This window comes from Crocodylus siamensis, chromosome 3 (assembly GCF_052110815.1).
Source record: "Crocodylus siamensis isolate JL-2025a chromosome 3, ASM5211081v1, whole genome shotgun sequence".
NCBI classification, from domain to species: Eukaryota; Metazoa; Chordata; order Crocodylia; family Crocodylidae; genus Crocodylus; species Crocodylus siamensis.
In genome coordinates, this window is record NC_143397.1 from 184,069,638 (window position 1) to 184,091,687 (window position 22,050).

Sequence of the window (22,050 nt, forward strand, 5' to 3'; positions counted from 1 at the left end):
CGAGATAAGATGTAGCAGGCAGCTTTTCAGTAGTGAAAGTAGTTGAGAGAGAAGGATGTCATAGGTGAGGCATCTTTAAGACGGTTTTTGTTTGGGCCCTGTTTTGTATTACTTTTGCTAATTAAGAAAATTTATCTGGGAATTCTGTTCTTTTAAAACTTGTTTTGTAGATTTTAACAAGATTCAAGTCCAAACCGCCTTTTGAAATACCTCATTGCATTTGTACCAAAGTAATGAATATACGGCAGTCAGACTAGTTTTGAAAAGTGCACATTTTTATGTTTTTACAGCCTTTTCAAGAATGTACAGTGCATTTATTCTGTTTCTCATTTTGAAATGAGTAAAACTAGAGGTGCACTGATACATCAATCCAATATTGGATCAGTACCACCGTAAAGGAAGTTGACTGTATCAGAAATTTACTTTTTTTGTCTAATTTGGCCAATAAATACCCCATGCATGTGTGCAGCTGCAGTGCAGCACATAGGTGGCAAGGAACACAGTGTGGCAGTATGGAGAGCTGCATCTGGATGGTAAGTCTGTTGTGGTGGAAGGGAAGGGGTGTGGAGACCTGAGTGCAGCTGGTCGAACCCCCCACTAGGAAAAGCCTGGCGCAGCCCGCAGCTGTAGCCCACCTGCTCCCCATGCGCAGATCTGGCGGTGCACACTCCCGCGATACCCTCCTGGGGTGCGTGCAGCCAGGGGAGCCACCTCCCCCATGCCCTGGATGAGCAGCGGCTGCATCCTGCACCACTAGCCCCACTCCCTCCCTCACTGCAGTGGCCTTGGTCTGCCCCCCCTTCCCCCCTTCTACCACAACAGACTTACTAGCTCTTCATGTCTTCAACAGACACTGCTCTTCATGCTGCCGGGCTGCGTATCAGAAATCGGATTGGTATCGGCCAATATACATCCTTAAAAAGTGGCTATTGATATCAGTCCCAAAAATGTCTTTCAGTGCACCCCTAAGTAGAACCCTCAATGCTGACTTGTAATCGCAGAGCTCAATTTAACACACAGTTAATGCTGCCAGTAACTTGGACGATTTATCAGTAGCTTCATTGAATTAGACCTTTAAAAAAATGCTCAAAAAATTTAGGAATGAAATACAGTACCAGTACAATGCCGCATGATCTCATATATGCTAAACCCTATTGAAGAAAAAAGGTCTTTCCTTGTAGTAAGTAGCTTAGTAGTAGCAGCTCTGGAGCCCTAGCTTATTGCTTATAGCTTGCTTATTATTTTACTATTCTGTGTGGAGCACAGCTTGCAGTTAAGAAACTTCCGTTACCAGATTTTCATGCTTATATTGTGTTCCCCAATTTCCAGCAGCTGTTTTCTTTTGGGAGTAGTGAGGTTGTATGTGAGAAAATATGATATCCCATTCAGCACAGTGAGTTGCATTAGAAATACTTAAAACTGTAGCTAAGAAGACAATTGCTAAAGTAATTTTATATAATATTCCAGGCCAAGCAAAATTAGTAATATTTGAAGGATTTTAGGTGTTAGAAAGTTTTAGTTTAAAAATTAATAAATAAAAAGCATGTATTTGTATCCTTCAGTGAACTCAAATGGCTGAGGCATTGTGTAGGCAGAACACTTTGGAGACACCACAGTTCTTAGGGAAATTTTGGGCAGAAATGTGACTATTTCCAGAAAGATAAGTCTATGAAAAGAGGGTGGTTTATGCTGCCTGCTATGATGTTTTGACACAAAGCAGTACTAAGTGGAAGGGAGGTCTGTTGAAAGCCTCTGGGTAAAGGTCAGAGATGGGAGCAACAGGAGGGGTGTCGTAATGAGTGTCTGTTACAGGCCACCAAATCAGGAGGAGGTAGATGGGGTCGTCTTTAAACAATTAACAGAAATTTCTGAATTTCAGGCCTGAGTTCTCAGGAGTGACTTCAATTATTGGGACATCTGCTGGGAGGGAGGTACAGCAGTGTGTTGGAATAACTTTTTCATACAAATAGTAGAGAAGCCAAGTAGGAAGAAGCTCTTCTTGATTTGCTCCTCACAGACAGGGAGGAATTGGTTGAGAATGTGGAGGTGGAAGGCAAACTGGGTATCAGTGACTACAAAATGATAGAACTCAAGGTCTGAAGGAGAGCAGCAGAATAAAGAGGCTGTACTTAAGAAAAGCCAAATTTCAATGAACTTGGGGAACTGGGAGGCAGGATCCCCTGGGAGGTAAGTCTGATGGGAAAAGGAGTCCAGGAGAGCTGGCTGTATTTTTTTAAGAGGCCATATTAAAGGTACAGGAGCAAGCTTTCCCAATGTGGCGGATGAATGGAAAGTGCAGCAGGGGGCCAGCCTAATGAGACAGCCATCTTTTGAATGAGTTGAAACTTAACTCCCAAAACCCTACAAAAAGTGGAAACTTGGTTATAATAGCAGGGAAGAGTAGAAGTACCAAAAAGTTTGCAAGGAGAAAATTAGTAGGGCCAAGGCACAATTTAAGATGCAGCTAGCAAGGGACATAAAAGGCAATAAAACAGGATTCTGAAACTGTCAAAAGTAACAGGAAGACCAGAGAAACCATAGGAAAGAAACCATAGGAATTGCCTTCTGCATTCTTTTCCTTAAGGAATGCAGAAGGCAATCTAGGTATGGATGAGGCAGGGAAGGCTGAAGTATTTAATCTTTGTTTTTTATTTCAGTCTTCATAAATAGGGTCAGCTACAAAGTGATGTGCTCAGTTGGCAGCAAAAATAGGGAAGAAGCCAATCGAGTAATGGCAGAACAAATTAGGGATTACTTAGAGAAGCTAGCTGCTTTCAGGTAAGCAGCATCAAGTAACATGCACACTGTGGACTGAAGGAAGTAGCTGAGATAACTTCAGAACCATTGGCTGTCCTCTTGGAGAACTTGTGTGGAGGTTGAGTGAGGTGCTGGATGATTGGAGATGAGCAAATCTAGTTCTCATCTTTAAAAAATGGAAGGAGGAAGATCCAAGTAACTATAGACCAGTCAACCTGATCTCAATATCTGGAAGGATCATGGAGCAAGTCTATTAAGGACGTAGAGGAGAACAAGCTGATCAGGAAGAGCCGGCATGGACTCACTAAAACCAAGTTAAGTTTGACCAGATTGATTTCCTTCTTAAGATAAGGCTCTGTGGATGGAAGGGAGCAATGCATGTGATAAGCTGTGCTGAAGTCAAGAAAGGTACTTAATACTGTCTCCCACAACATTCTCATTAACAAGCTAAGGAAAGACAGAATAGATTTAAAGTGCCGTAAGGCGAATACCTAACTTTGGATCATTGTGCTCAGTGAGCAGCCATCAATAGCTCAGTGAGTGCATATACACATGTGCCTTAATGTGCATTAGCTCATCCTAATGCTTATTAAAGCATCACAAAAAAATGCTCTTTAGCTAATGCATGTTAAAATAAGTTAATGCACCTTTTTCTCGTACCGTACAATGGAGGGTGCCTGTATGTCAGGGTGGAGGATGCTCCAATGCATTGTAATTACAGGTGTTGGAGCAGATTTGATTAATCAAGTCTATTCCAGCAGTCCATTCCAATTTATTGTGTTCCAACAGCCTCCCACATCTCATGTATCACTGCCCCTGCACTTCAAAATGGCAGCAGGAAGCCCTTGAACTAAAGCTTGTCGAATGAGCTTTAGCACAAGCACCCCTGCTGCCATTTTGAAGCACAAGGGTGCTGATACATGAGATGCTGCAGCGCTTTAATTCGAGTGGCTTTTGGAACCACTTTAATTAAAGTTCTGTCTGCTTCTTCTACCCCTGGAGCATGTGTGAAAGTGCTTGGAGGTACTAGACTTAATATTTATTACCTAAAGTGCATTAATGAATGTGTAGATGCACCCAGAATCTAGTTGACAGGGGAGGGATCTGTTGAATGGGTTCAGGGTTTGGTATCATTCAGCATCTTCACAAATGATCTAGATGTATTGCATGCATGCTTAGCAGATTTGAGGATGACACCAAGTTGAGTGGAATAGCAAATACTCTGGAGGGTAAGGCTAGGATCTAGAATGATGTGAATGGACTGGAGAGAGGGTCTGAAATCAGTCAGATGAGATTCAGTGAGGACAAGGGCAAAGTCCTGCACTTAAGTCAGAATGTGTGTATTCATAAATACAGACTGGAGAATGACTGGCTAGACTGCAGTACTGCAGAGAAGGACCTGAGGTATACAGTGGGCCATAAGCAGAATATGAGTCAACAGCATGCTCTTGGAGGAAAGCCCACCAGGATATTGGGCTGTATCAACAGCAGCATCCCTTGCAAATCAAGGAAAGTGTTTCTTCTTCTCTCTAGCATGGGTGAGGCTTCACCTGGAGTACCCTGTCCAGTTTTGCACCCCGTGCTTCAAGGAAGATGCAGACAGATTGGAAGGAGTTCAGTGCAGAGCAATAGAAATTTTTAGAGAGCAATCCAGACTTATGAGGAAAAGCAAAAAGAACTAGAATTGGAGATTAGGAGTAACTTCTGACTGTGAGGGTGGTCAAGCCTTGGAACAGGCTACCTGGAGGAGTTGTGGAATCTCCATCCTTGGAAATCTTCATGAGGAGCTTGGACAGACACTTGGCTAAGATTATTTAGTTGAGGACAGTTCTGCTTTGCATAGGGATTGGGACAGAATGACTTCATGAGGTTCCTTGGAGCTCTGTTTTCTTGTGACTTCATGCAACTAATGCCACTTCAGACTTTCAGATGAATTTTTAAGATATGCTTTTTGTCTTTCCTATACTGTTTTTAATTTTTCTGTACTTGGACATTGAAACATTGACTTAATTATTTTTATATAGTTGGTTTCAGTCTGAGTTGTAATGTTTCTGTAAATATATTTTTAAAACTTGATTTTGTTGAACATTAAAAAAGGCATGTTGGAAACATTTTACTTAATTTTTATAAGACCTCAGTTAAAAAAAAAAAAGTGTTGATCTGAATTTAATTCACAAGTGCTTTGGAAATGATTTGGACAGACTCTGGACCTTTCGTTAATGCTTCCTTTATGGCCCCACTTTGTTGTATAAAATATAATTTGCTAATAAAACTAACATCCTGTCAAATTTCAGAATGTGTCATTGTTCATAACCCACCAGTGTTAATAACAACAGGCTCTCAAACCATCCAGTGTCATGTCTGTGCCTCATTCAACAAATTATCTTTAAATTCAGCTGCCTCCTTTCCACCAGTCCTGGTCTTCACTCATCCACCCTCAACCAGAACACGCCTTGTGCTTGAATGATAAGCTAGTTAATAACGTATGTTCTCCTTTCTTGTATGGATAGAGTTTTTTCTAAGTTTATATTAGTGTAACATGCAGTGTATCAACTTTTGAGTTACCAGAGGTTTAGTTTATATTAGAAACGCTGATTGCATTTATCAATTGAAAATGTATCTAAGGGGTGCCACTGAAATTCCCTAATATAGAAAGCAGGGGTAGGCAAAATGGTGGATTTGGCAGGTGGCTGGACTCCATTTCCCAGCAGTCCCTACCTGTGTGATTCCCAGCCAGTCTCCATTGGATACCTTGGGAGTAGTGGGGCTGTGACTGTGGGGCTGCAGAGTTGGGTCTCTGCCCTAGCCCTGCTCTGTTATAGCCCCTCACTCCCAAGGTCTTTGCGGAGACTGATCAGGAGCTGGGTGGGTTGCTGCTTCAGGGCTGGGGCAATGACAGCATGGGGCTGCAGCAGAGCCATGATCTGCTCCCTGCATGCCCATGCCTGTGGAACCTGCACTTGCCACAGGGGCGTGTGGACCGTGGATTGCGACTCTGCCCCGGCCCCGCGCTGTCACTGCTTCAAGATTTTGGGGTCTCTCTGGCCCTGCCCATGTGGGGGGTCCTGCTTCTGGCGGTGGGTGCAAGGCAGATGGGCTAGGAGGCCCAGGCAGTAAGGCTGTGGCTGGCAGCCAGAAGGAGCTGCTGCTGCAGGGGCTGCTGGGAAATGGAGCTGCTATGGGCCCATTCTGGCCTGTGGGCTGGACTTTGCCCACCCCTGGTATAAAGTATTACGTACAATGGATCAAGCATGAGTTAACCTGTTTTAAATGTCTGTCAGTTGGGGGGGGGCACACTTCTTGGGGCTAATTTGAGGCATAACTGCCATGTCCTCTCTGAGTACCACTTCAATCCCTTTTCTGTCCTGATCTGTTGCTCTGCTTTATAGTTCTTTCCAACTTGCCTCTCTGATTGCTGCTTTCTTCCCTATCTGCTGTTGTGTTGCCTGTTCCCTCCCTGATCTGCTGCCTCGTGCAGAGGTAGCCTGTGTCACATCTGGCTCAGTTACCACAGGTTAGCCACCCCTGGTCTGTACAGGTTTGCCTTGCTTTATGTGGTGCGTGTGTTCCCGGAAAACAGCACGTAACTCGAATTCACATAAAGGGAACCCAGTTTATGAGGTAACAAATAAGGATATCTTCCCACAATGGTGAGGGAGGAAGTGGGGCAGGGGCTAGGCAAGGGAAGGGAGGAGGGTTGGGGCACAGCCCAGCAGCTGCAGGCAGGTGTCATTGGCTACTCCTGGGGCTGTAGCAGGGAGCAAAGCAGAGGGAACTGTCAGTGGGCGCTGGATGGGGAGGGGGGGTGCAGCTCTTGCTGCACGTGCACCCCAGCAGGGCTGCAGGTTGCAGGGCTACGCCAAGCTGTTCTTTGGGGCGTGTGCCCCCAGATTTGCATGCAGGAGCAGGGCAGGCTGCTGCCATGGGCTAGGGGCAACAGTGGCACAGGGCTCTTCCCAACAGGAGGCTGGGCTATTGCACTCGGGGAGGGCGGCAGCAGCTCTGGGAGGGATGGGGCTATAGCGGATTTTTGGGGTGGCTGCAGCCCCCCTCCCAGCACTGCCATCCCAAGTGCAGTGTGGCTCAGCCCCCTGCCGGGAAGAGCCCAGTGCTGGCACCAGCCTGCAGTGGCAGCTTGCTCTTGTCCTGCATGCAGATCTGGGGGCCCACATCCCCTGGGAAGAGCCTGGTGCAGCCCTCCCGGGGTACACGTAGCAGCAAGAGCTATGTACCCGTGCCCCACGCTTGCTGACAATTCCCTCTGCTTTGCTTCCTGCTGCAGCCCCTGGAACAGACTGCCACCTGCCTGCAGCTGTTGGGCTGTGCTGCGCCCCTTCCCCCTACAGACTTACCTTGCATATAATGAATTTACCTCACATATAACGAATTTTGGGTGTAAAAAGGGTCATTGCATAGGATTGAATTTGCATATACAGAGCCCACATGAAGCGAGGAAAACCTGTATTTTATACAAGTTTATTGCACTGTTTCTAGACAAAGCTAAAGTCTGGGATGTGGATGTGCAGGCAGGGCCTGGGAAATAACTAAAAGCTTATATGGGCTAGGGGTGCGGTGGCCAACATTTTGGGCAGACTTGCTACAAGTTAAGTCTGTCTTCCCTCCCAGAAACAGTGCAAGAATCCAAATGCTGTATATTTAGGCTAGGGATATAGCTATCCATTTTGTAGTCTTGTCAGTAGTTATTACTGTTCTACCTTATTGCAGAATCCTGCAGAGCTACATTTTCTCATCATGGGCATTTTTACACATGAGAGTGCCACGTGTTTTGAAAAGCGCCCAATGTTGCAATGCTTGCAGTTGTATAAGTGGCGTCAGAGCTGAGAAAAACGCTTTTGAATTAAAACGCATAGAAGATACTGTAGTTCAAAAGCGCACTGCTAACATTTCCTCCATACAGATGTGCATATTGCTGCTTATACGACTGCATGCGATGCAGCGCAGTGCACGTCAGCGATTAATCAAGTCTGCTCCAAAGCGGTGGATCTGTGCTGCATTGTGGGACCAAAAAGTATGTGTATAAATGCCCCGTGTGTCTACATGCATCCATGCCTGTGTTTAGCAGTGTACTCCTTTATCAGCATACTTTTGCCTCTAAACATTTATAGGTATAGTCATTGATGCATATCAGCATTTACAGATTGGATGTACTAAGGGGGTATGGGACATGGCTGGGAGTTGGGCTGCAGGGAGTGGAGAATGGAAGCAGTAAGGGAAGTTTGACTGCTAGAGTGGAGATGGGGGCAGAGTGGATGTCTGCTCTGCTAACCTTCCTGTGAATCAGCTGAACAGAACTCTGCCAGATCACAGGATGTGGTCAGAGGGCAGAGCTACTGGTGATTCACAGGAGATGCATCACAGCAAATTTGCTTTCCGGCCCACTTCTGGAGCATGTAGGTGTGGAGAGCACAAGGGAGAGAGCAGCTGGTGTAGAGGATTGGATATGTATATTGGTGAGTACAGGATTGGGAGTGGGGGAGGGAGGAATAACCTTTTGGGAAGTCCCTAAGCCCAGGAGTCCTGGTCAGTGAGCCCTGCTTAGGTCTCTGACTGGGCCATCTTTGCTATAGTGCTAGAGGCAGAACCTTTTCTCTAGATTTAAAACTGACAACTTTTTGTTTTTAATAGATCTTGGACTCGGTCTCACTTTTCTCTTGCTAGTGGTTAGTAAGAGGGAGCTTTGGCTGTTTTCTAGGAGGAAGGAAAGAGGGAAAACCTGCAGCTGAGAGTACCTGAACAATACAGTTAACCAGTTCTTCATGAGAGGCAACTGCTTCCTCCAGCAAACCTTATTGTTAGCAGAATTTCAGCTTTCATAGAATTTGTCCCTACTGAGAAGGTGCTTATTTAAAATGCTGATTTATGCTAGAAAAATAAAGCCCAAAGCCTCATTGCAAAGTAAAAAACAGAATTCATGAGCAAATAGCACACATTTTATTTGCAGCCAACACCACTACTGACATTCCATGAATTGAGAAACCTGAAATTCTTCAGCTAAGCTGTGTAGTTTGTCAATAAGACTTATTATTTAAAATCACTTATGTACCCATGTATGTGTTTGGGAGCTTTATGTTATATTACTATTGAAAAATCTTGCCAGTGCATGTTTTAAAAAGCCAATACATGTGTACGTGGTGTGTGTGTGTGTATATATAAAACCTAAACCTCTGTATTTATTTGCATTGAAGCAATTATATTTTGAAGTGGAAGATGTGATGCAAAACACCTTCCTATTAAAAATAAATGTTTACCTCTGATGCTAAAATGAGTATAATGCTTAAAATTTTAGCTAAATGAGTAGTCCTCTTGTCAGTCAGATTTAGTCATATTAGTACAATTAATATTTATCTGAATATTTGTGAGGTCAGGTCTTAATTTATACCAACTCCTCTCCCTGCCCCCCCCCCAAAAAAAAACAACAAAAAACCACACAACAAAAAACCAAAAACCCAACAACCCCAAAACAAAACTGGGGAGAAAAAAGACTGGCAGTTCTGCAGTGGTGGCATATAAAAATGGTTTTCTATTTAGTTCATTATAGATTTTAATAAAAGTCTAGGGCAGTACAAATTTATTCTTGTTTTGAATCCTCAGTCTGATGCAAATAAATATTTAAATATACTCAATTAAAATTTTTAAAAAATTAGGTGGCTCCAGCGTGTCTGTTAAGTTGAACCTTTTCACTGCAGTTTTAATGTTTGCAAACCTCTTTCTTCTCTTCCTTCCCACTCGGGGGATCCAGAGGTGGGGGCAGTGGCATGGCCCCTTCCTCCTGCCCCCCACCCCACCCCTTTCAGTCGATGCTGTTGGAGAAGCACATAGAGGCTTTGCCGCCGCCTTCCCCCGCCCTCCCTGTGGCACATCCTGTTCCCCTCTTATTTTCTCCCCTCCCTCATCTGCTGCTATCACTGTCCTGGCTGATCTAGGGGCCAGATGGGAGGATCCATAGTGTCTCCTGTCTTGCTCCAGTTGGGCTTTGTGGGGAACAGCTGGGGACAGTGACAGCAGTAGGTGTCAGGGCTGAGGGGGTGGGGAGGCTGGAAGCGAAGGGATGTGTTGCTGAGCACAGAGGGAAAGGGAAGATTCTTACCTGATTGAGGGACTTAGTAGGGGTGCACCAATAAACTTTTTTTTGGCTTATTATTAACTGGCCATATCAGCTGATACCAATCTTATAGTTCATATGTAGCCCAGCAGCTTGGAGATGAGGGAAAGGCATGTGGATCAAGGTCTCCAAGGCCCAGAGATTAAGGCCCATGCTGAGGGAGGGAGTGGGGCATGGCAGACCTCCAGGCAGCTTGTGTGGTGTGGGGAGTGGGAAGAGGGGATGGCTCCTGCCACTTCATGAGCCCCTGAGGGAGGCATGGGGGTCATGTGTCCCCTGGATTTGTGCGTGGCATGAGGGTGGGCTGTGGACTTGGGGCCAAGGGCTGCACTAGCCTCTTCCCGGTGTGGGGGCTGGGCTGGGGCTGAGCTTGGGTTGGGAGAAGTGGGTGGTGTTGGTGCTGGAGGTGGGTAAGGGGCTATGGTGAATTTTAGGGTGACTAGCCCATCCTCTAGCCCCCTTCCCAGTGCTGCTCGCCCCGCTCTCGAGAATGCTTTTCAAATATTGGAGTCACATTGGTACCCTTCCTGTTTTTTGGTGCCAAGGCTGTTTTTAGTGATTGGTTGTACACTGCAGTTAGGAGTCAGGCAATTTCTGTCTGAGCTCCTTCAGGACCCTAGGATGAATACTATCAGGTTCTGGTTATTTGCTGTTTAGTTTATCGGTTTCTTCTATGACCTCATCTATCCAAACCTCAGTTTGGGTCAGCTCCACAGACTTGATGCAAAGAATGCATTTGGTTTCTTGGCAATGGCTCCATCCTTGTTTAGTGCACCATTTTACACCCTGATCATGTAAAGGCCAAATGATTGCCTGGCAAGTGTTTGGCTTCTAATGTATTTAAATAAATGTTTATTGTTACCTTTTGGGTCTCTAGTTCTTCTCCAATTCTATCTTAGCTTGTCTTACTACAGTTTTACATTTGATTTACCAGAGTTTGAGCTTTTTTATTTTTATTAAGTTTTGACTTCTTTTTGCAAGAAGCTTTTTTCTATTCATTGCCTCTACAAGTTGGTCATTAAACCATGCTGGCTTGCTTTTGGTCCGTTCATTTTATTTTATTTTTTTGATTCGTAGTATGCATTTGATCTGTGTGTGTTGTTCTTAAGGAGTTCCCATGCCGTTTGCAAGCTGTTTACTGCCTTAGGGGTCCCTTTTAACTTTTGTCTAATTAGCTTCCTCACTTTGGTAGTCTCCCTTTTTAAAGTTACAAGCTACTTTGGTAGATTTTCTTATCTCCTGCCCTATGTGATTGTCAAGTTAAATTGCAGTGTGGTCACTACCACAGGGTGGCTCAGCAAAACCCTTTGAACAATATCCTGTAAACTACTTAGGACTAGGTCATAAATGGCCTTTTCTCTTGTAGGTTTCAGGATGAATTGCTCTAGAAAGCAATCTTTTATAATTTCAAGAAATTTAGTCTCTGTATCCCAAAATGAGGTTAGATTTTGTGGATAATTGGAGTCATCCATTATTACCATGTTTTCTGCTTTTGCAGCTGCTCAGTTCCATTAGCATTTCTAGCTCACTGCTGCTGTCCTGGTTTGGGGATTGATAACAGTCCCAATATGTACCTTTTTTCTATTGAAACATGCAATTTCTATCCACAGTGATTCTGTGGTACCCATCTTTTGGACTCTGTCAGAAGTGGACTGGCTATGGGGAAGTGCAGTCACCCTAGAGCATAAGCTGTCATCCAGGCCAGCCTCGACAGGTTTACAAGTGGGTGGATCAAAACCTGATATGGTATTTAACACTGAGAAATGCAAGGTGCTCCACCTTGGGAGAAAAAACCTACACCACGCTAAAGGGCTTGGCAGTGCTACACCTGCTAGCACCACGACTGAGAGACTTGGAGGTCATGATTGACCACAAGATGAACATGAGCCACCTATGCAGTGCTGCAGCCAGCAACGCAAACAAAACTCTGGCTTACATCTGCTGATGCATCTCAAGCAAGACTCAGGAAGTCATTGTTCCGCTTTGCAGCCACTAAGTCTGAGTATCTGAAATACTGTATCCAGTTCTGGGCTCTTGAATTCAGAAAGGATGTGGAGAAGCTTGCAAGAGTCCAGAAGAGAGCCACTCAGCTCTCTTGATTAGAGGACTAGAGAGCAGCGGGCCTTATGAGGAGAGGCTGAGAGTCATGGGACTCTTCAGCCCGGAATGGTGAAGGCTCAGGGGTGACTTGGTGGCAGCCTATAAGTACGTAAGGGGTGTGCATCAGGAACTGGAAGAGCGTCTGTTCACCAGGGCACCCCAAGGGAAGACAAAGTCCAATGGTCACAAACTCCTGGAAGACTGTTTTAGCCTGGACGTAAGGAAAAGCTTCTTTACTGTCTGAGTCCCCAGGGCCTGGAATAGGCTCCCCTCAGAGGTGGTGCAAGCACCTACTCTGGATACTTTCAGAAAATACTTGGTTACCTATCTTGTTGGGATCATTTGACCCAGTTTTCTAGCTGACTTCCTGCCCTGTGGTCAGGGGGCTAGACCTGATGATCTTGTGAGGTCTCTTCCAGCCGGCTATGAAATCTATACATCTATGAAATCTTACCAGTTAAAAAAATCTACCCTATTTGATCTGATGCGGTCTTTGATATAGAGAGTCACGTGTTCCCCCCTCCCCCGCCCCAAATGAGTATGAGCTAGTCTGTCATTCCTGTATAACTTGTATCCTGGTTTTACAGTGTACCACTGATTTTTGTTTGTTTGTTTTTCTCCTCATTCCACCATGTTTCTGAGAGACCCATTATGTTAATATTTTTATTTACTGCTAAGTATTTACATTTCCCCAGCCTGGATCTTAGACTTCTGACATCCATATAACATCACTTATACTTCTTATTGGCTACTTGTATATGATCTTTTAATCTGTAAATCTGTTTGTTTATGATCTTGTCTGTGTTTCACCTGAGTACTCCTATCTTGTTTTTTATCGCTGTTGTTTATAGCTTCACCCCTGTAGCATGTGTTGATTTGAATCATATGCTATTCTACAATTATTGGCTTTTCCCTAGTTACTACTTTAAAAAGCTGCTCTACCATCTTTTTAATATTATGTACCAGCAATTTGGTACCATTTTGGTTTAGGTGGAGACCATCTCTCTTGTACAGGCTCCTTTTGTTCCAAAAAGTTCCCCAGTTCCTAAACCTCTCCTTCCTACACCATCTCCTCAGCCACATGTTGAGACTCTGGAGCTCTTCCTGTCTATGTGGGCCTTCAAGTGGCACTGGATGCATTTTGGAGAATGTTACTGTGATGGTCCTGGACTTTAACCTTTTGCCTAGCAGCATAAATTTAGCTGCCTGGGCCTCTCTTGCTATATATACTTCCCCATGTCATTGGTATCCATATGGACCACAGGCAGTGGATCCTCTGCAGCTGGATGTGACCCACAAGCAGTTAAGAGTTGCATTCTTTGGGCTGTTTCCTGGCAGCTGCTCCCTCTATCACTCTGACTATAACAGCAGCTGGAGCCTCTCGGCTCCCCTTCCTTTTTCTGTCTTTCATTGCCTGTCCACACCTCAGTGGTTGGAGCAACACAGCATGGCATGGCTAGAAGAGCTGGGGGTGAGTCTGGGGCTGTGTGAGTGTAGGGGTGTCAACATAGTATGCAGCCTAGGGGCTCATCACTTCACTTGGAGCAGCCTGTGGGGCATATTCAGCCCCTGTCTACTTGGAAATTGGACAGCCCTGACTCAGGGTATGAACAAATATTTACTTTTAGTGGTGAAAATTTCTGAGAATTATTTTTGGGAGAGGGTGCAGTACCAACTTTCCATGGGGTGATCCTGGTCTGGGTTAGGCATGGGGAGCAGTGGCTGTTCCACTCTTCTGGTCTGGTCTGCAGAAGGGGAGTGGTGTCAGGGAAAACTTTCCCTCACTTCCCCAGACTGGGGGTGCCAAACCAGGCCTTAAGGAGAGTGAAGCAGCATACAGGTATTTATTTTTGAGAGAAACTCTTGAAGAGGAGGTCTTCCAGGTGTGAAGTCCTTCCTTCCAGAGGGGAACATGCTTTCTTAGGAAGAGTTTGAATGAATGCTTGTACACTTCTAGGGAGAGTTCCAGTAGAAATGTAATGCCTGTATGCGGCCTTAGATGGGCCTTCTAATATTAGTGTAATGTGTTATTTCTGGAAGTGCAGCTTATTGTTCTGATGTCCAGTTTAACTGTTTTTAAATATATACATATCTCTCTAGTCTATGGTTCTGGTTTTGTCTTAATTAGTCTACAAAGATAGTTTTGGTGCTTCTACTACCCCCCCCCAAAAAAAGCATAAAATGCTGAAATACTGGTCATTTTCTGTGCCAGTACAAAGTATTTGGCACAGTAGTAAAACTAGGATTTTACCCTGCTTTTGGGGAAACATTTGAGCAACAATAGAGGTTATAGTTTCTGGGACTTACTTGTGGTCTGCTTGTTTTTTTTCCTGTCTTATAATCAACATGTCAGTGGTGAAAGTGCATATATATAGTTTAAAACAGGGGTGTTCAACCCTCGGCCCACAGGCCAAGCGCAGCCCACAAAGCCATGGCATAGACCCACGGGACTCCCCATTGGTCCGAAAATTGGGTGGTGGGGGAGCAGTGGCCATTAATATGGCCACCCTCCCCCACTGCAGGGCTGGGTTGAACCTCTCCTCCTCCTCCTCCTCTCTTCCCCCTTCCCCCCCAATCCCCAGAACCCAGTACCTGGCCAGTCAGAGCCAAGCTATGCCCCCCACCTTGGTTTTGGGTTGGAGCTGAGCCATACCCCCCTCCCCACTGCAGGGCTGGGTTAGGTCTGGGCCATGCCCTTTTTTGCTGCAGGAATGGGTCTATGCCCTCCCTTCTTGTGAAGGGGTTGTGGACCAACCCCAACACCATGGAGCCAGGTTGGGGCCTGGCCATGTCCCCCCACCCCGGCAGTGCCGGGCCATGCCGCCTTCCTTCTCTATGTAGCTGCATTGGGGCTGGCCTGCCTCTTGGCCGCCTCTACATGGCCAGATGGTACCCACCTGGGTGCCGGATCTGGAACACTGGCTGGACCTCTCCTGTGGGCAGACTGGGCGCTGCCAATCCGGCCCACCAAGGGAAAGGTTGGGCACTACTGGTCTAACATACCTAAATCACTAAGATGAGTAGAATGTTGTTGCAAAATATAAATATATTGCAAGTATAATACAAACTTTCATAATGGTTTGTCCATTAGGAGCTGGAATCAGTTTCACCTCATTCTCTGTGCTGTTCCTTGTATGAGTCCAGTACTGCTGCTAGAATCATAAGTTTACTTCTCCATTTTGCCAGTCCAGGATAAATGTATACTCTCCTAATAGTCTATATTAGCAGTATAGAAGACTTCATAGCAGAAATTGATAGCTTGGCTGAAGAGATTCAGGGAAAAAAATCAATAGGTTTACAGTTGTTAGATTAGGTTTAGGAGTCTGTCTGGTGGTTGACTAAGCAATGGCACAGTAAAAAGTCATGAAATATCATTTCATTGAAGTACATTGAAACTACTCTTAGGCAAAGTTATAGGAACAAGGAAATCATAGAGAAATAACTGGGGAATTAACACACTTTTTTCTTTCCTTTATTTCTTATGTTTTATTCTAAAGTGTGGACTCTACTGTTAATTTCAAAGTACAACTTTTTTCACTTTAAGTAGTGTAATGAAAAGACTGGTGCTTTGCTTTCCTAAATGCTCTTGGATTCTACTTTTTTTTTTTTCTGAAAGTGAGCTGTAGTTTAGTTTTGTGGAGCTGAAATTTTTCCTGAAACTGCAAAGGAAATAGCCTAACTTGTTAGTAACCTGGAGTTTTAGTTAAGTGTGATTCCCTTGTTGAAGTCAATTATTTTCCCCCTTTTTTCCTTCCTACTTGCTATTTAATTAAAAGTTCAGTTTAACTGCTTTAGACCCAGATTTCAGCAGGTGCTCAATATTGGTAAGATAGTCTACAGACCAGATTTTTTGCTGACATTTTTTGTTCATCAGGACTTTGAAGCTCCATGATCCATGAATGGTATAGCTGTGTTGGCAGAATCAGGTATAGTTGGAGTTAAATTGGAAAAAATGCTTTTTACCAGTGTAACTTGTTTTACCTGTCAGGGTGGCTTTACTATATATATCAGTATGGAATGAGGATTGTTGGTATGACTGTGTCCATATTACAAGTTTTCTAGCATAGACATAGCCTTTAATAGGTTAAGAGTTTAGGAAGATTCAAAGAGTGAGATGGTTGTCAGAAATCCTCACGCTTCTTATGAGCCAGTCCCTAAACAGTAGGGATTAGGATGAGATTTCTCTGGTAGGTAGATTCTGACATCTGCATACTATGGCATTTTTTTGCTCCTTGTTCTGAAACATCTGGTGCTGGCCATTGGCACAGAATTCTGAACGAAATGAACCAACAGTTTGATGCAGGGTAGAAACTCCTATTTTCCTAGTAGTGTTTAGTATTCCCTGCTCTTAACCTCTCAAATATCAATTACATCAGGACCTTGAATCATTAAGTGTTCTGCCTGTTTCTGAATGACACAGACATGTGACTTTATCTGCTGATGCATATAAATGGGGTGCTATAAGGGATCCTTTGATGTGACAAGCAGCTTTCAGAAAGACTCCAGTGTTGCCTGTGGCCACAAGAAATTTTGCTTTCCACAGTTATGTTTCTTCAGGTTGACAGAGAAAGATCAAACTACACAGTTGCCTGCAGCAAGTTACTTGCTTGCCTATGGACAATAATAATGAGCAAAGGTTGGAAACAAGTGACCTAGAGACTCAAAGTCTTTTCTTGGTAAATTTAGTCTTTTACATAGAAAAATTTCATTCTTAGATACAGAAATTCCTATTAATGCTTGCTATAATATAGACTAGGTCCTTTACTGTACCAAAATTTACTGCTGTCAAGTCTTGCTTAAATTAAAGTTGTATTGTTCTAATTGCTTGTCTTTCTTTTTTTTTTTTTTAAAGCAACTTGGTTCAGTTGATGCAGATTGTTGTATGGACACACTTAACTGAGTAGATTGGTTTATAAATTGATCTACATATGTCCACAGAGGATTTGCACTGATTTAACTGAATGGCTTCAAAAACTTTCTTTTTGTTTAATCCAGTGCTGTTATATGGGTAAATCTTGGTAACACCAGAGCAGTTTTATTCATACTGAGAAGAGTGGAAATGTTAGAGTAAACAGTTCGGCACTTCCAAATCTATGCTGGCTGACATTAGAGATGCTGAGCCTGGTCTCCTGAGTAGCGCCCCTGGGCACTGCTACCACCAATTTTAGTGTAATGGTGGGTGATTACATAAAACATTTAAGGGATTAAAAATTGGGTTAAAAGCTGCAATCATTGTGGCCTCACTGTGAAATCTTGCTTGACTGAGGACTTGCCTTCATTGCTAAGGAATTCTGGGTATGTGAGCTATCTAGAGATAAAGTGTTGTACTTTATCTCTAGATAGGCACTTCAGTTGTACTGTGAGAAGCTTGCTAAGGTTGTTTGTTTCTTCTTGGTCTGTAGTTTCCCATTCTTTGTCTCCTAAGGAAAGCAGTGGTGGTTTAGAAACAATGTGCCAACCCCTGTTTGCTCTCTTCTGTCTTGTACCTCCTGAAAGGCTGTCAACGGGGTGAAATTCCAAATATACTGTGTTTAAGCATGCTAGGAGTCTAAGGAATCGAGAATTACTTTGGGGGATGAGCAGTTGAATGCCAGATCCCAAGAGATGTATCCAGACAAAGGATGGTGGACCCCGTATTGAACCTCCAGTGCTGGGATTCAGGACAGCAGTCTGGTGAGGGGTGCACAGGCATGTTCTTTCACAGATGGATAGGATGATCTCAGTGAGTTTACCTAGCTGCAGTGCCTTGTCTTCATTGTGTTTATACCTGCAGATAGTTTGCACACATTAATTACCGAAAGCTCGTTTAGAGGTAAAGGCAAGGTCCCAAGTAATGCTTCATTCCCTTGCAGTTAGACTTCATCCCAACTGGTATTCTTGGGAGTTGGGAAAATTACTACCTGTTGATGCTCCATTCCTAACCCTCCCCCTTTCTCCCCTACAATAACACAAAGCAACTTGAAATATGAGTTGGTTGGAATGATGTTCATACCAAATCACACATTGAAATGTTGTGCTTGAATAACTTTTCGTATTGCATCATGGTGGTGGATGGGTCTTTTTCAACATGGAGAGATGTGAGCAGTGGGGCCCCCCAGGGCTTGGTCCTTGGGCCCTCACTGTTCAACATCTTCATCAACGACTTGGATGAGGGGGTGAAAAGCACCTTGTTCAAATTCGCAGATGACACTAAAATGTGGGGAGAAGTGGGCATGCTGGAGGAGAGGGACAGACTGCAACTAGATCTAGACAGGTTACAGGCGTGGGCGGATGAGAATTGGATGGGATTCAGTACTGACAAGTGAGAGATACTGCACCTGGGGAGGAAGAACCAGCACCATACCTGTAGGCTGGGGAACTCCCTTCTAGTCAGCACAGAGGCAGAAAAAAGATCTTGGTGTCATTATTGATTCCAAAATGAACATGGGCCGCCAATGTGGGGACACGGTCAGGAAGGCTAACCGCACCTTGTCATGCATCCACAGATGCATCGCGAGCAGGTCCAACAAGGTGATCCTCCCCCCCATGTGACATTGGTCACGTTGCAGTTGGAGTACTGCATCCAGTTCTGGACGCCACACTTCAGGAGGGATGTGGCCAGCATCGAGAGGGTTCAGCGGAGGGCCACTCGCATGATCTGGGGCAGCAGGGCAGGTCCTATGAGTGAAGGCCTCCACAAGAGAAGGCTGAGAGGGGATCTGGTAGCTGTCTACAAACTGGCCAAGGGAGACCAGCAAGCAGGGGGAGAGTCCCTGTTCCCCTGAGTACTACCAGGAGTAACAAGGAGTAACGGCCATAAGTTGACTGAGAGTAGATTCAGGCTAGATATCAGGAGACATTTCTTCACAGTCAGGGTGGCTAGGATCTGGAACCAACTTCCAAGGGAAGTGGTGCTCACTCCTACCCTGGGGGTATTAAAAAAAAGACTAGACAGTCACCTTGCTGGGGTCGTTTGACCCCAGCATTCTTTCCTGCCCATGGCAGGGGGTTGGACTTGATGACCTGCTCAGGTCCCTTCCGACCCTACCAACTATGAAACTGTGGCATAATGCTGAGCATTTTCAACTAGTGTTGGGAACAGTGGGTACTAAGTACTGTCAGAGGTGGGCCCTTAATTGATAAGGATTTGGTGTGATATAACTACTATTTTTACTGTTTCTCAACCCTTTTTTCAAAATTAGCAGTGTGTTTAAATGCTATGAATGACCTTAATTTTGAAGTTTTACAACTATTTGAGTTCTCCAAATGCAAGAACGTGTCTAATAAACTTCAAAGTATAAAACTTGCTAGCATTACTTTTAGAACACTAGAACAGGTGAAAGGAAACAAGATGCCTACAAAGGCATTACCTTATTTGTTGTCAGCTGGAGAGAGATTTTATCCTAGAGATGACTTCTTCAGAAAGATGTAAGCGATCAAAAATAAGACCAAAGATGAAAACTAGGTTATAATTGCTGAGTACTCCTGTGTGGTTTTTTTTTTTTTCCAGGGTTACAGACACTGACCGTATTACACGTTGGTTAGTTTTTATCTTTGCTCTGGCAGCTGATTCTCCTAATGTGATATGCAAAGCCATGTTGTTATCTCAATCTTCTCGATCTGACATGCAAAAGCCACTGAAAGCAGAAGTTGTATTTTAGTACATATAATCTACATTTTCTCTTAATTATTAATGTATAGGTAGACTTTCTTTGCATTGTAATAATAGAATAAAATGTAAATAACTGGGAGCCTCATTTTTCATCTCTAAAAACACTCAGTCCTTTATGTTCTGTTGGCTCTGCTAATGCCCTGCTGGTAGTGCTGGAAAAAAAATTGTTTTGCCTTTCTGTGTCTTGCATTGTTTTCCCACAAATGAGGGAAATGCTTATCTTCCTTTTGTAAAGAGCTTTGAGATCTGTGAATTTTTTTTTCAAAAACTGTAGTGGATGATGATTATTTATTGGCTAGTTCAGTTGTAATATCGTTTGGGGGAGGCTGACAGAACAAGCCCTTAAGCCATTTTAGAACACAATATATATTTTAGAAAAATATATTTTACAATTCAAATCATTTTCATTTAAGTAAGGAATGCAAAATATTGCAATTATGTAATGCAAAAATTCAGATAAGTAGAACTTGAATTCATTTTGAAAATCATCAGCTAAAAGCAATAGTTCTGTAAGTGGGAAACAAAGTTTAACATTTAAATCCTTAATACTTTGTTTCCTTAAATATTATGGTTAATATGCTTAGCATCAGTGCCCACATAATTTGACATCTTGCTACTGTATAGTAATAATTAATTGGCTGCCCTCCATTTAATATTGATGCTGTGTTCCTCCTGTAACATAATTACTTCATTTCAAATGGTTGCCAGCATTACTTTGTTAAAATATGATTTGTATTTCTGAATGATTATTATGATTTTAAGGTGTAATGCAGACTGCATTTAATAATTACTGAGCTATCTTTTCTTATTTATAAACATTGCTACTTACATTCATCTGCTTTCTTTTAATAGTTAAAGTACCCCGTAATTTTCGCTTGTTGGAAGAACTTGAAGAAGGTCAAAAAGGAGTAGGCGATGGTACAGTAAGCTGGGGACTTGAGGATGATGAAGATATGACACTTACAAGGTGGACAGGCATGATTATTGGGCCACCAAGGGTCAGTATGGCAAGTAAAAACTTTTCTCTTAAGTTTGTTGACAGCATCAAATCCTGTGTTAAACTTGTATTTCAGAGAGGAAATTAGAAACATGTTTTAAAGTATAGTTGTGGTGGTCTGTCACAAGTTATCACCAATTTATTGCTAATTGGAGCCTGCAGATTCACTTGAGTTAAATATGTGAGGCTAATATCTAGTATATGTAGATATATCCCAGCAAGCTTGTAGATAGCAGTGGTGAGTTTTCCACATCCAAGTCTGAATTCCTTAAAATTTGTGGAAAAGCTAGGAGGAGCTGCATAGGGACATTTCATTGGCCCAAAGTTCACATAGCAGGCAGTTTTTATGCTTTTCTTTGACTTAGCAAAGATTGCAATTCTACATGTCCTCAGTTATTTGTATTATTATTAAAGAAGGAGCAACCCTTAAGGCACCGAACATCTGGATTCGGTCTGGCCTTTAGACCTTTGAGACAGAATCCAATGGGGGGTGGAGGAGGATAGGTTTTGGGCAGCCTTTATACTCTTGCCTAGGCAAGAGTGTTGGAGGTATTGGTGTGATAGCTGCAGGACTCTATGCATGTGGATTCATGAGGCACCTGACTTAACCTCTTACATGTACACCATGATCTAGAGCAGTGTTTCTGAACCGGGGGGTGCATGTACCCCCAGGGGGTATGTGACACCTCATCAGGAGATGCATGAGATATATTTCATATACTGTCTAACAGGTCGAAAAATTAATTTCCCATTGAAAGGGGGTACATGAAGTCTCACCCTGAGACCAAGGGGTACATTGACTGGAAAAGGTTCAGAACTGCTAATCTAGAGGCTTGATGGTTGCCTACTACTAAGTGATCTGTGTGAGGGAGTTATCCTTTGAAGCTGTTGCTGCCTGGGGTATTAGGTATATATTAAAGCATTTCCATTATTAACGTGGAGATGTGGCTTGTATCAGCCAGGTTATCGTAGTCAGGTTTTGTTGGGATGTGCAACTGCCCTTTCACTACATATCATCCATCCTTTTTAGATTTAATTCTGCAGTGAAGCAGTATTCTTAGAAATATTGTGATGGCTAGAATGTGAGAAATTTGTAGAATTAAGTGAAAGGCTAATCAGTGTTGTTAACGGTAGTGATATCACACAATTTCTTAATGTAGCATCTCTATAAAACCCACACACAATCCTCTCTAAAGACCACGTAATTACTTGGTTATTTCTTTTTAGATCCCAGAAGAAAGACTTCTAGATTGTAATTATTAGCAGAGCAGACTAGAACTCTCACTGTTTTAAGGATTGGGTTAGGATGATTCTGAGGCAGGGATTTGCATGACCACTGGGGCTGTGCAGAGTTGGTCAGTCCTTCATTGGACCTGGGTGAAGGGGGTCCTTTACTTTTACTTGCTTTCACTTTTTACATAG

At 43.5% G+C, this 22,050-nt stretch overlaps 1 protein-coding gene across 5 annotated transcripts in view; it reads left to right on the forward strand.

Moving 5' to 3' along the window:
- The window catches only part of UBE2V2 (ubiquitin conjugating enzyme E2 V2), a 50,671-nt gene that overhangs the window by 6,001 nt on the left and 22,620 nt on the right, over positions 1-22,050 (forward strand). For 3 of the 5 annotated variants that reach the window (XM_090039940.1, XM_090039941.1, XM_090039938.1), the window contains exon 2: positions 20,484-20,629. In XM_090039940.1, the coding sequence (XP_089896066.1) occupies positions 20,484-20,629 (146 nt within the window). Of the gene's footprint in view, positions 1-20,483; positions 20,639-22,050 lie in introns of all 5 variants that reach the window. The other 2 variants (XM_090039937.1, XM_090039939.1) reach the window with 1 other exon arrangement.